The sequence below is a fragment of the Pelophylax lessonae genome (assembly GCF_965119305.1).
Source record: "Pelophylax lessonae genome assembly, chromosome: 8".
Lineage (NCBI taxonomy): Eukaryota > Metazoa > Chordata > Amphibia > Anura > Ranidae > Pelophylax > Pelophylax lessonae.
In genome coordinates, this window is record NC_138775.1 from 297725449 (window position 1) to 297738208 (window position 12760).

Consider the following 12760-nt stretch of genomic DNA (forward strand, 5'->3'; position numbering starts at 1 on the left):
TGTTAAATCCAACGCGTTTCGGGGGAACAGAGACTACCCCTTCTTCAGGGCTATTGGAGACAAAATTAAAACCCATACAAAAAAAAAATATATAGTAACTTGTATATACTACATGATATGCATATATTAAAATATTGAAAAAAAGTCTAAAAATGTGCCAAATGCATGCAGAAAGAAGCAAACAATAAAAAAAATATTTACATTTTTTTTTTTCCTAAAAACTTTTTTAAAATTCTTTTCTAAAATTTGTTTTTCAAAAAATTCCTTGTGGTGAATCCTGTGGCTAATGATCGGGAGGAGGGGGGGAGGGGGAGAAGGGAATGGAACCAGAAAGGGGGGATTGACTGTAAAATCGGAAGAGTGTGCTGGAAAAGGGGACAGTAGTGTAGGATGCCGACTGACCAGTGGAGTGAGCGGACAATAAAACATGATGAATGATGGCCAGAAATGCCACTGTTATTGAAATGGTAATGGAGTGCCCTTCTCTGCCCAGCCTTTTTAAACTCCTTTAGGCTCAGGTCGCCTCTCTAGGATCTACACTTTTCATCAGGGCCTCAGACCAAAAGCAGCCATCGATTTAAAGCTTTTCTCACTTGGTGGATTGGAACCATCAGCTTGAGGTGTTGTGGGCGAAACTCCCAACTTCCTCATTAAAATGTGATGGAGAATAGCCAGAGATGGTGACTGTTATTGGAGAGGAGTGGTGATTGGGTGACTTTCCCTACCCAGCCCTCCCAAACTTTTTAGGCTCTTTTTAGATCGCCTCTATTGGGTCTATCCTTTACATCAGGACTTCAGATCAAAAGCAGCTATAGTTTTAAAAGCATCACCCAGTTGATGAATTGCAACTGTAAACTGGAGGTATTTTGGAGAATACTCGAAAAAACATTCTCAATAAAACGTGATGGATAATGGTCAGACACGACAACTGTTGTTGGAGTGGGGAGGTGATGGAGTGACTTTCTCTGCCCAGCCCACCTGGACTCCCTAGACTCGGAAGGTTGCTTCTGCAAGGTCTACCCTTTAAATCAGGATCTCAGACCAAAAGCAGCCATTGTTTTAAAGCATCTCCCAGTTGGATGATTGGAACGGTCAACTGGAGGAGCTGTGGAGAATACTACCAACAGTCTCAATAAAACGCGATGGAGAATGGCCAGACCATCCCAACTTTCAGTGAAACCATAATAGCTTGGATAAAAAGACGTTTCCTTTTTAGGGAAAAAAAATCAGATTCTGTAGAATCGTTTCCTGTGATATATTAGGTAAAGGATAGCCAGGGAGCATCAAAGAAGATGATCATAGAATGTAATTCCAATTACTGTTAATTAAGAAGGACAACAATTGTGTTCACTATTGTGTTTGCTCAACCTCCACAGTATGATCTGCACTGGGAGGAGATCATCTCCGATACTAAACTAAATCTTCTTGTTTTACTACATTTTAAATCTCTATCATTTTTTTGTTTTTGCCGCCTCCTTTTTTTTATCTGGATGTCCTTCATATATCATGCTTGAGGGTTATTTCCACTTCTGAGACGAGGCCGCCTTGATTGCTGGGAAATACTTTGTGTGGTTTTTCTTTAATCTCTGAATAAATCTTTCCTCATTTAATGGATGTTATTATGGAGCCTGCAGCTGTCCGCAACAGAGGATTGTTTGTCGGGGAAGATAATAGATATTTGGCCCCTTAACTTCTCATTCTGAATAGATGAAAGAGTTTTATGAATAATTCTAAATATGCTGGTTTATAGAGGATCAGATCCTGCATAATGAAACATAAAAGTGGGAAAAGACCAAGTGGTTCACCGTGCCTGACCCTGATTATTTTTTTTTTTTTTTAACCCTTTGTCACTAGGTAGCCCTTTAAAAGTGTCTTAAAGAAACGAAGACCTCTTGATCTTGTAACCACTGTGATTGGCTGTCACAGTGGTCAGGAACCCCCAGTTCTAAACAATGACCAGGAGCTATCCATGACATGAATGTTAGTGGTAGGACCTTAAGGAGGCATATGTGCAGTGACTGGGTGTTAAGGCCCCCCCCATCCTTTCCATCGCATACAGTGGGGAAAATAATGATTTGATCCCCTGCAGATTTTGTAAGTAAGTAAAGAGGTTACCAGTCGGTGATCCCTGAGATCAGATTCCCGGCTGGGAATTCGGTCACAGACCCGGAGGGAATATTAAATGAATTTCATTTGTTTTATAGTGCGCTGTATGATGATCAATCCCAGGGTCTGGGGGACTGCTGTCTGGACAAACTGGGGGACTTGGGCCTTCTCCGAGAAGGACCGTGAGGACTTGGAACAGCCACTGACAGCTCAGGAGATCAAAGCTGCTATCCACTCCATTCCCAATAACAAATCCCTGGGGCTGGACGGCTTACCCGGGGATTGGTATAAAACCTACTCTGACTTGTTGGTTCCTAGGTTACAACAATTGTTTACCAAGTGCCTGGAGGCCAAGAGGCTCCCTGACAGCATGTATCGGGCACACATTGTTCTTTTGCCTAAGCCGGGTAGGGACTTGACTATCTTCTCCTCGTATAGACCTATATCCTTACTAAATTATGATCTTAAGATTCTCACCAAAATTCTGGCTACTAGGTTGATGGGGGTGCTGCCGTTGTTGATCCATATAGACCAGATGGGGTTTATGCCCAGTAAATCAACATATATAAATATACAGAGAGTCCTTACGCACCTTCAGCTCCCACCAGATGACTGTGCTTCGAGAGTTCTTGTGTCTCTAGACATTAAAAAAGCTTTTGATATTGTGCGTTGGAGTTATACGATGAAGGTGCTGGAAGTTTTTGGGTTTGGTCCTGTATTTAGCTGCTGGATCAGTCTGTTATATAGGAATCCCACGGCATGTATCAAATTAAATGGTAGGCTTTCACCACCTTTCCCAGTTAAAAAAGAAACAAGGCAGGGTTGCCCGTTCTCCCCTGCACTGTTTGCGCTAGCTATGGAACCCTTGGCGGAGGTGGTGCGGAGGTCACTGGGGGTGGCGTGGATTCGTGTAGACCCCATTGTGGAAAAACTGGCACTCTACGCGGATGACTTAATCCTTTTTCTGAGGGACCCCGGTCCCTCTCTGGATGAGTTACTGTGGATCATGGAGCATTTTGAGACCCTCTCGGGACTACATACGATCTGGGACAAATCTCTAGTCTTAAGCCCCGTACACACACGCAGATCGTCGTCATACAAACGTCGGCGGACGAAAGATCTGCCGATTGTATGCGTGTTAGTATGGTGCCTCCGACAGATGTCTGCACACAATCCGCGGACAAGAGTCTTTCTTGCAAACATGAAAATTTTTGTCTGCAGACACCAGAACGGACGATTGTTCGCCTGTCAGTACAGAAATCAGCCGACAGACCGCAGATTTGCAAGACTGGGCATGCTCAGAAAATAAAAAACACAGGGAAAGTTAACCATTACATGACATCACTTCTGCAGTCAGCTGAAGTCTGCGGACAAAATTCTTGTGCTGTCCTTGTGCTGTCTTTGCACTTTTCAACAGACACCGACATCCCGGGGAGAAAAGACGAACATTTGTATGACGACGATCTGCGTGTGTGTATGGGGCTTTACTCATAGATGCTGCGGATGCCGCCCTGTGGAACCCCACTTCGCCTCTGAAACTAACACAAACTAATATCTTGGCATCCATATTTCCTCCAATGTCCAGGACTTAATCAAACTTAATCTACAGCCTAAAGTACAATAGTGTAGGCAACGCTTAAAGGCGTGGTGTCATCTCCCACTATCGCCTATAGGGAAAATGTATTTACTGAAGATGAAAATTCTCCCGGTCCTCCTTTTTATATTCTTAGGCATTCTCCAATCTGGATCCCGAAATCTTATTTTAATCAACTGGACTCCCTTATGACAACTTTTCTATGGTCCTCGGATCCTGCCAGGTTTAGTTAGAAAATCTTCCGCAGACCTAAGACACGGGGGGGCTAGCTTGCCCAGATTTTTACCCATACTATCTGGCAGCCATGCTTGGGCATGCCCACAACTGGCTCGTCTCTGACCCTAATTCTTCTGTGGTCCTTGAGGCAGCACATGCAGGCTCCTATGAGACTCTTCGTAATGCCCTGTACAGAGGGTTGAGGGCCTCATATCCCCCCTGGACTCCAGCTATAAGGGCGGTGGTGAAGGCTTGGACACTCACGATAGTTACATCAGGTCTGAGAAGGGCCCGCTGGTCGTCTGACACTCCGCTGTGGTTCAATCCGCACCTGGCAGAGTTCCAGTCCTTGCCAGACCCCAATCTGTGGGCCAGCAGGGGAATTAAAACCTTAGCGGAGATCAGCGATGGCAGCACCTTGTCTACATTTGATAACCTAAAGGACAAATTTCATCTTCCCAACTCCTTCTTCAGATTCCGCCATGCCTACCGTGCGCAGTTCACAACCCCTATGACGAGCCTAGAGCGTTACAACCTTGAATCCCTCCTAAGGGATGCAAGCATGAAAAAAACATTATCCACAATATATAAAGCTTTAATGCCCTCTGTTCATGCTGGACTGGATGGACTGCGTGCAGTGTGGAGTACAGAGGAGAGGGGACTGGACGGAGAGGACTGGGAGAATATGTGGGATCTCCCGTTTAAGCCCCTCATAGCAACTAGGGATGTTTTGATTCAATTTAAGATACTGCACAGGATCTATTATACTCCACATCGGTTGCACCGTATGGATCCTGATGTTTCGGTCTCCTGTTGGAGATGCTCTTGTGAATCTGCGGGTTTCTCCCACATTTTTTGGGAGTGCCCTCAGATAATTTCTTGCTGGCAGGAGGTGACCTGATTATTTTCGAGCTTGACCACCGTAACGATCCCTTTAACAGTCTTCTTGGACTCCTGGATCTGCTAGTATCTGCTAAAGCGACGCGCACCCTGATTGGCATCCTATTATTCTATGCTAGAAAAGCGATTGTCCTTAATTGGAAATTAGAACTCCCTCCAACCCTTAGCTTCTGGAAAAGACTTGTCAACACTGTGGTGCCATTGTACAAGGCAACATGTATATCCATGAGTTGCCCTAAGAAATACGAAAAGGTTTGGCATATATGGATTGCTTCTGATTTAACGTTAGACCAGGACCCTGTCGGTTAAAATACTTTGATCATGAAGACATTTGCCTGGCGGAAAACCCAATTTAGTGTATCTGGCAGTGGTGGTTGGATCCCGGGAGTGGGATCCTCCTTACATTAAGCTAAGGTTTCGGGCCTGGGTGGGTCACGTGGCGGGAGAACGAGGGAGGGGAAAAGCAGACTCCTTCTAATATAAAACATGTACCTTTTTTTTTTTTTTTTTTTTCTTTACCATCCGGTGGCTGAGTAATGGGCAGAATGCATATGGGAGGTCTAATGTTCTGACCTCCAGCTACTTTTGTGTAGAGTTAGATGTTTGTTATGGTATGCCCCACAGGCTTTGTTTTGTAAAATATAGTTTGCAATAAAAAAGTTTAAAAAAAAAAAAAGTAAGCAAAGAGGTAAGACATTTCTTGTAGTTGGTTACCAAGTTTGCACACATCTCAGGAGGGATTTTGGTCCACTCTTTACAGATCTCTAAATCCTTAAGGTTTCTTGGCAGCTTGAACTTTCAGCTCCCTTCATACATTTTCTATAGGATTAAGGTCTGGAGACTGGCTAGGCTACTCCATGACCCTAATGTGGTTCTTCTTAAGCCACTCCTTTGTTGCCTTGGAGATATGTTTTGGGTCATTGTCATGCTGGTGCTGGAATTCCCATCCATAACCCATCTTCAGTCTTCTGGCTGAGGGAAGAAGGTTCTCATTCAAGATTTTATAATACATGACCTTGTCCATTGGCCCCTTATTTCGGCAAAGTCGGCCTGTACCTTTTTAGCAGAGAAACCGCCCCAAAGCATAATGTTTCCACCTTCGTGCTTGACTGTAGGGATGGTGCTCTTAGGGTCATAGTCAGCATTTTTCCAGAGAGTCCTCATCCTCAAGAAGGCATCTGTACAGTCAAGCCAATTGCCATCCTAATGATTCAGAGAAGGATTGGGAGAAAGTGCTGTGGTCAGATAAGACCAAAATTGAGCTCTTTGGCATTAACTTGACTCGCCGTGTTTGGAGGAAGAAAAAATGCAGACCATGACCCCAAGAACACCATCCCTACAGTCAAGCAGGGAGGTGGAAACATTATGCTTTGGGGCTGTTTCTCTGTTAAAGGTACAGGCAAAAGTTGCCACATTGATGGACCAATGGATGGGGCCATGTGTTGTAAAATCTTGAATGAGAACCTTCTTCCTTCAGCCAGAACACTGAAGATGGGTCATGGATGGGTCTTCCAGCATGACAATGACCCAAAACATACCACCAAGGCAACAAAGGAGTGGCTCAAGAAGAAGGACACTAGGGTCTCCAGACCTTAGTCCTATAGAAAATTTATGGAGGGAGCTGAGACTTCAAGTTGCCAAGAAACCTTAAGGATTTAGAGAAGATCTGTAAAGAAGAGTGGACCAAAATACTTCGTGAGATGTGTGCAAACCTGGTCACTAATTACAAGAAATGTCTGACCTCTGTGCTTGCCAACAAGGGTTACTCCACCAACTACCAAGTCATGTTTTGCTTGGGGATCAGATAGTTTTTACTCACTAAACTGCAACTCGATTTATAACATTTGTATTGTGTGTTTTTTTTCTGGATTTTTGGTTGATATTCGCTCTATCATTTTAAAATACACCTATGATGAAAAAAAAAAGATATAAACCCTTCATTTATTTGGAAGGGGGGGCAAACTTACAAAATCTGCAGGGGATCAAATCATTATCTTCCACACTATATATCCGTACGGCCAGCTGTAACAGGTTGCCCTTTTTCACCAGAGTATGGATCTCTGTTTGTCCCAATCCTATTAGAATTCCACAATTACTTTCTTGGTAGTCACAGTGAGTAATATCCATACAATGCTTAAGTCTTGTTAATTGGTCTTTTCTCATGACAGGTGAGAGACGCTGTGAAGTATGCCCTCAGTGTCGGCTATCGGCACATAGACTGTGCCTCCGTATACGGAAATGAAACTGAAGTTGGAGAAGCCATCAAGGAAAGTCTCGGTAATCAGGTAAAACTAATGACATGCACATAAATTACTCCATCTTAATTTTGCTACATTCTTAGCTAGCATGTGTAGACTATGGGTTTTATAGCCTATAGGGCCAAGATTTGTGGGTGCTTGGCCATCACATATATAAGATTGAGGGACATCCCACTTCAAAACCATGACCCTTAATATACAGCTGCCCCCCCCCCCCCCTATGGCCTTTATTACAGAGTTGCCCCTTTTTTAATATCTCTAACATCCTCCGATCTTCTGGGAAGGCTTGCCACAAGATTTTGTAGGGAGTCTCTAGGACAACTAATGACGTGCACATAAGTTACTCCCATCTTAATTTTGCTACAATCTTAGCTAGCATGTGTGGACTATGGGTTTTATAGCCTATAGGGCCAAGATTTGTGGGTGCTTGGCCATCACATCTATAAGATTGATGGACATCCCACCTCAAAACCAGGACCCTTAATATACAGCTGCCCCCACCCCATGGCCTTTATTACAGAGTTGCCCTTTTTTAACAGCTCCAACATCCTCCAAGCTTCTGGGAAGGCTTGCCACAAGATTTTTAGGGAGTCTCTTGGAATGTGAACCCATTTGCGGGGTCAGTTATGGGGGGGCAACAGGTGAAGCCAATATGGCCAAAAGTTTGTTCGCAGCTATATGAGCTTCTTCAATATTCTATTCCAGAACCATAGCCATTAATATGGAGTGCCCCCCCCCCCCTTTGCATCCATAACATCCTCCACTCTTCTGACAAGACTTTCCACAAAGTCTTGGAAGGTGTCTGTAAGAAATTTATGCCCATTTTTGAGGTCAGGTACTGATGCTGGATGAGAAGACCTGTCTCACAATTGGCAATTCAGTTAATCCCAAAGGCGTTCAGTAGGGTTGAGGTCAGGCCTCTGTGCTGTACACTCAAGTTCCTCCATGACCTGAAACCTACTGAACGCCTTTGTGATGAGAAGACAAATGTGTTTTCTGTAGGGTTAAGGGCAGGTACTGATGTTGGCTGAGAAGACCTTGTACCCAAAGTAGGGTTGAGGCCAGGGCTCTGTGCAGGAGACCAGTTCCTCCACACCAAACTGGTCAAACCATGTGTTTATGGAGCTGGCTTGGTACATAGGGGCACATGTCATGCTGGAACAGAAAAGGGTCTTTACCAAACTGTTACCGCAAGGTTAGGAGAACACAGTTGTCTACAATATCTTTGTATGAAGCAGGATCACCCTTTACTGGAAACTTATGAACTCCATCGTTTGGGATGGAGTCAAGATCAGACGTAGTCGGAAGGCAAGCTGGGTATATCACAGGAACAAGCGGGATCTGGTCACAGGGGCTGACGACCACTCAGCAATAATCTTGAGTCTTGCAGTGCTCTAAATGGGCCACTGGGTACCAAAGTCAACCAACTGTTATCCATATAGTGTATTTTACAGAGTCCATCAAGTATGCACATCTACTGTCCATCAATAGTGGTGGGTCTTGTTCCTGTACATGTACAACAGGTCTTGTCTGTTTCTGGCAGGGTTTGAAAAGAGAAGAGATTTTTGTGACCTCCAAGCTGTGGAATAATAAACATCACCCAGACGATGTAGAGGGAGCTCTGAAGAAGACCCTCGCTGATCTCCAGCTCTCCTACGTGGACCTCTATCTCATGCACTGGCCCTATGCCTTCAAGTGAGTGCAACGCCCAGTCACTATTTATTATGAGTATTTGTATAGCTCCATCAATTTACACAGTGCTTCACATATGGTATATTCACATCAGTCCCTGGCTTTAAGTTGCCTACAAGCTAAGGTCCCTAACTCTCATTCATTTATACACATATTAGGGCCAATGTAGACCGGAGCCAATAAACCTCCCAGCATGTGTTTGGAGTGTTGGAGGAAGTTAAGGTTTTCTTTAACCACTTGCCGACCGCCGCACGACTATTTACTGCGGCGGTCAGCCCCTACTGGGCAAAGCGACGTAGTACTACGTCTCTCGCCCACGAAGGCACGCTCCCACCCCCGCTCGTTCACTAACATCCCCACGTGAATGACCGGCGGCTCTGATGTCTGCCGGCCACTCGCGATCTCCCGCTGGAGAGGGAGAAAGGCAGGTGGCTGATGTAAACACAACCGTCTGTCATTCTCCCTGGTGTAACTGCAGAGACTACACGATCCTGCTATGTAGGATCGTATGTCTCTGTGGTTACATCACAAGCCACGCCCCCCACAGTTAGAATTACGCCCCTAGGGATACATTTAACCCATTGTTTACCAATAAAGTTAACCCCTTCCCTGCCAGTGTCATTTTTACAGTAACAGTGCATATTTATACTGTAGCACTGATTACTGTAGTAATGTCACTGATACCCCAAAAAGTGTCAAAAGTATCAGTCAGGGGTCCGATCTGTCCGCCACAATGTCACAATCCCGCAAAAAAAAAAATCGCAGATCGCCGCCATTACTAGTTAAAAAAAAAAAAAAAAAAAAACAATAAAAATGACCTAAATCTTTCCTGTAGTTAGTAAACGCAATAACTTTTGCGCAAACCAATCAATATACACTTATTGCGATTATTTTTGGTGAAAAAAAAAAATATGTAGCAGAAAACAAATTGGTCTAAAATGTTAAATTTAGATTTTTTTTTTTTTGGGGAATTTCATTAAAAAAAATGTGAAAAATATTGTTATTTTTTTCAAAATTATCGCTTTTTTTGTTTATAGCGCAAAAAGTAAAAAATCGCACAGGTGATCAAATACCACCAAAAGAAAGCTCTGTTTGTGGCATAAAAAGGACGTCAATTTCATTTGGGTACAGCCAGTGGCGGTTTTAGGCATAGGCGAACGGGGCAGCCGCCCGGGGCGGCATTTTTTCATGACACGTGGGGGGCAGCATGACAGTGTTCCCCAACCCGCGGACCAGTACCGGTCCGTGGATCAAATGGTGCCGGGCCGCCCGAGGAACTTTGAATAATTTCACTGTGGCAGCCGAGGCGCAGAGCATTGCTCCCCTCCCGAGCCCGCCCATTGTGTGACAATAGCGAATGAAAATTTGCTATTGTCACACTGATCATCCTCCTGGCCAATCAGGGAGCGGGTCCTCCCGCTTCCTGATTGGCCGAAAGGCAAACCCCACGCCATTGGCCGAGGAGGAGGCACCGCGGGAGGACTGAGGAGACGCGGGGAATCCGGGGACTGAACTGAAGAGAAGTGAGGTAAGTGCACGGACGGGTCTCGCGGGGGGAACGCTGGCGCTCTGCATTGAAAGGTGGCACGCGTGAGGCTGGCATCTCTGCATTGAAAGGGGGCAATGCTGTGGCACTCTGCATTTATTGGGGGGAATGCTGTGGCACTCTGAATTTATTGGGGGCATTGCTGTGGCTCTCTGCATTTATTGGGGGCAATGCTGTGGCACTCTGCATTTATTGGGGGCATTGCTGTGGCACTCTGCATTCATTGGGGCAATGCTGTGGCACTCTGCATTTATTGTTATGTTTTTTTTGGGGGGGGGGGCGACGGGAGGGAGTCTTGCCCGGGGAGAAATTTAATGTAGAACCGCCACTGGGTACAGCGTCGCATGACCGCGCAATTGTCCGTTATAGTCAAATCCTCCGGGGCTTAAGTGGTTAAGAATGTATTATTGCTTACAGAGCTACATTAATGCTTGCCTTCTGAATATTTTTTTTTTGTCATTGTTCTTGTTGCAGCCACATGACTGCACACCCTCCCATTTATGCTCCTTCCTCTGAGGTCAGTGGTTGGGGATGACATGAGAGAGAGTAAGGATGGGAAGCTGTGGGTGAAAGGCTAAACTAAGCAACGTTGGCACTTCCTCCATCCAGGGTCTCACTGCCGATTATGTTGGAGGAAGTGCCGCCATCACGTCCTTTTGATGAGCAGTGTGGAGGAGTTGACCAGGCTGCTGTAATTCAGCAGCAGCCAGCAAGTGTTGTCAGTCCACCAATGGAAAAATGAAGTGGATGAAGACAAACTGGCAAGATCAACGGGAAGATTCAAAGGAAGGAAAATCTGAGACAGAACATTGGTGAACGTGTGCTGCACTCTTCACCTAATCTTCTTCATATTTGCTTAGAGAACGTGTCTAAATTTAGGAACAGACGTGTCATACTTTGCAGCAGTGCTTGGATGTGGTGGCTGCATCTGTTTTTTTTTTTTTTTTTTTTTTTACCTTTTTATTATTGGGTGATCCTGTCAGTAACACATTTCCTGTCCTAGAATGACAACACTCAATCCCTGTGCTTTATCAATGGAGGTGCAGTGTAGTCCCCGTAAGACTGCAGAACACCTCTCCCCTCTCGCCATTTAATGCTATTGTTGTTAATATACAGGATTTATATAGCTAATTCTCATTTAACAGACAATTTGCATTGCATTTTCTTTTCTGGAGCTGTACTATATATCAATCCATCATATACAAACTCCAAAAAATGTTCCTACGCCTTCCTATTTTATCTCTTATGTGCCAATATTTTATTGTTGTTTTTCTTACTTTTATAATATCTGCAGAGAGAGAGATGTAGCACTGCCCCCTAGAGGACTGCTGAGTATTACACTTTCTGGATTCCCCTGGGTTAACCCTTAGCAACTGATAGTAGACAAACAACATTGAAAGTCCTTAGCTAAATCAATAATCAATCCAGGGGATTTGGTTTTTGTGTTTTTATTTTAGAACTGGAATAGGAGAAGGGATGAGTGGGATACTCCCAACTATGAACTATGCACAAACTTGAGGACAACTCTCTGTAGAATGCGGCAAGGCCGCTGCTTCACCTTGCCACTGAAGTGAAGAAAAAGATTACTGTTCCCGCTTGAATATTCTCTTCAGGGTTAATAACTTGGCAACCCCTTTACTCACTGCCTGTGTGCTGACACCCGTCCGCTGACTCTAGCCACTGGAGTGGTCCCCTTCCTGGGCAGACTCTTTGGCAAGCTTCCCTGTACTCACGGACACTGTTTTTCCACAGTTGCTCTGCCTTCACCTCCACAGTCAGCTTTACTGGACCTCTGGGTTCAGAAACACTTTCTGATCCACTAGGCCGACCGCCTGTGACCACCATCCACAGCAACAGGAGAAGACAGCCGTCACCCTCCTCCTGGGACCTGGCTTCCCAACCAAAGACACCCTGTCACATGTGCCCTTGGCTTTTATAACGTATCCCAAGATGCACCACTGTCTGTGCCAACCCACTGGGACAGTTACAAAGCCTGTGTGTCACTGGCTGGGTTTCCTCCACTGTCCAACAGGCTCCCCTATTGGTCACAGTGGGGGCACTCCCTCAGACCAGATGAATCACACATAGACACATGCAACATCCCTGACGAGAAATCCTGCTCCCTGATAAGCAGACAGAGCAACTAAGTTTTACCTGCCACTCTCCTGATAAGCAGGCAGAGCAAACTACACTCCATATCTAGCACCTGTCTAGGAGGGTGCTACATAGATAGATGGATAGATCCCTGCCTAGCACCTAGATAGATCCCTACCTAGCACTAGGGATGCACCGAATGTTCGGCAACCGAACATTATTCGGCCGAAAATAGCAAAAAAAGCACTTTCGGTGTTCGGCCGAATAAGTAAAAAGGCCGAATAAATTTGTGCCGAACAATGTCCCGACCGGCGACCCGCCATCCCCGAGCATCACTGTAAACCTAGCCGGAGG

General features: G+C 45.1%; 1 protein-coding gene across 1 annotated transcript in view; it reads left to right on the forward strand.

Annotated features, from left to right (window-relative positions):
- AKR1A1 (aldo-keto reductase family 1 member A1) overlaps positions 1 to 12760 on the forward strand; it is a 53786-nt gene that overhangs the window by 10328 nt on the left and 30698 nt on the right. Inside the window, exons 3-4 of the mRNA XM_082266107.1 lie at positions 6985 to 7101; positions 8618 to 8769. Of these exons, the coding sequence (XP_082122233.1) occupies positions 6985 to 7101; positions 8618 to 8769 (269 nt within the window). The remainder of the gene's footprint in view (positions 1 to 6984; positions 7102 to 8617; positions 8770 to 12760) is intronic.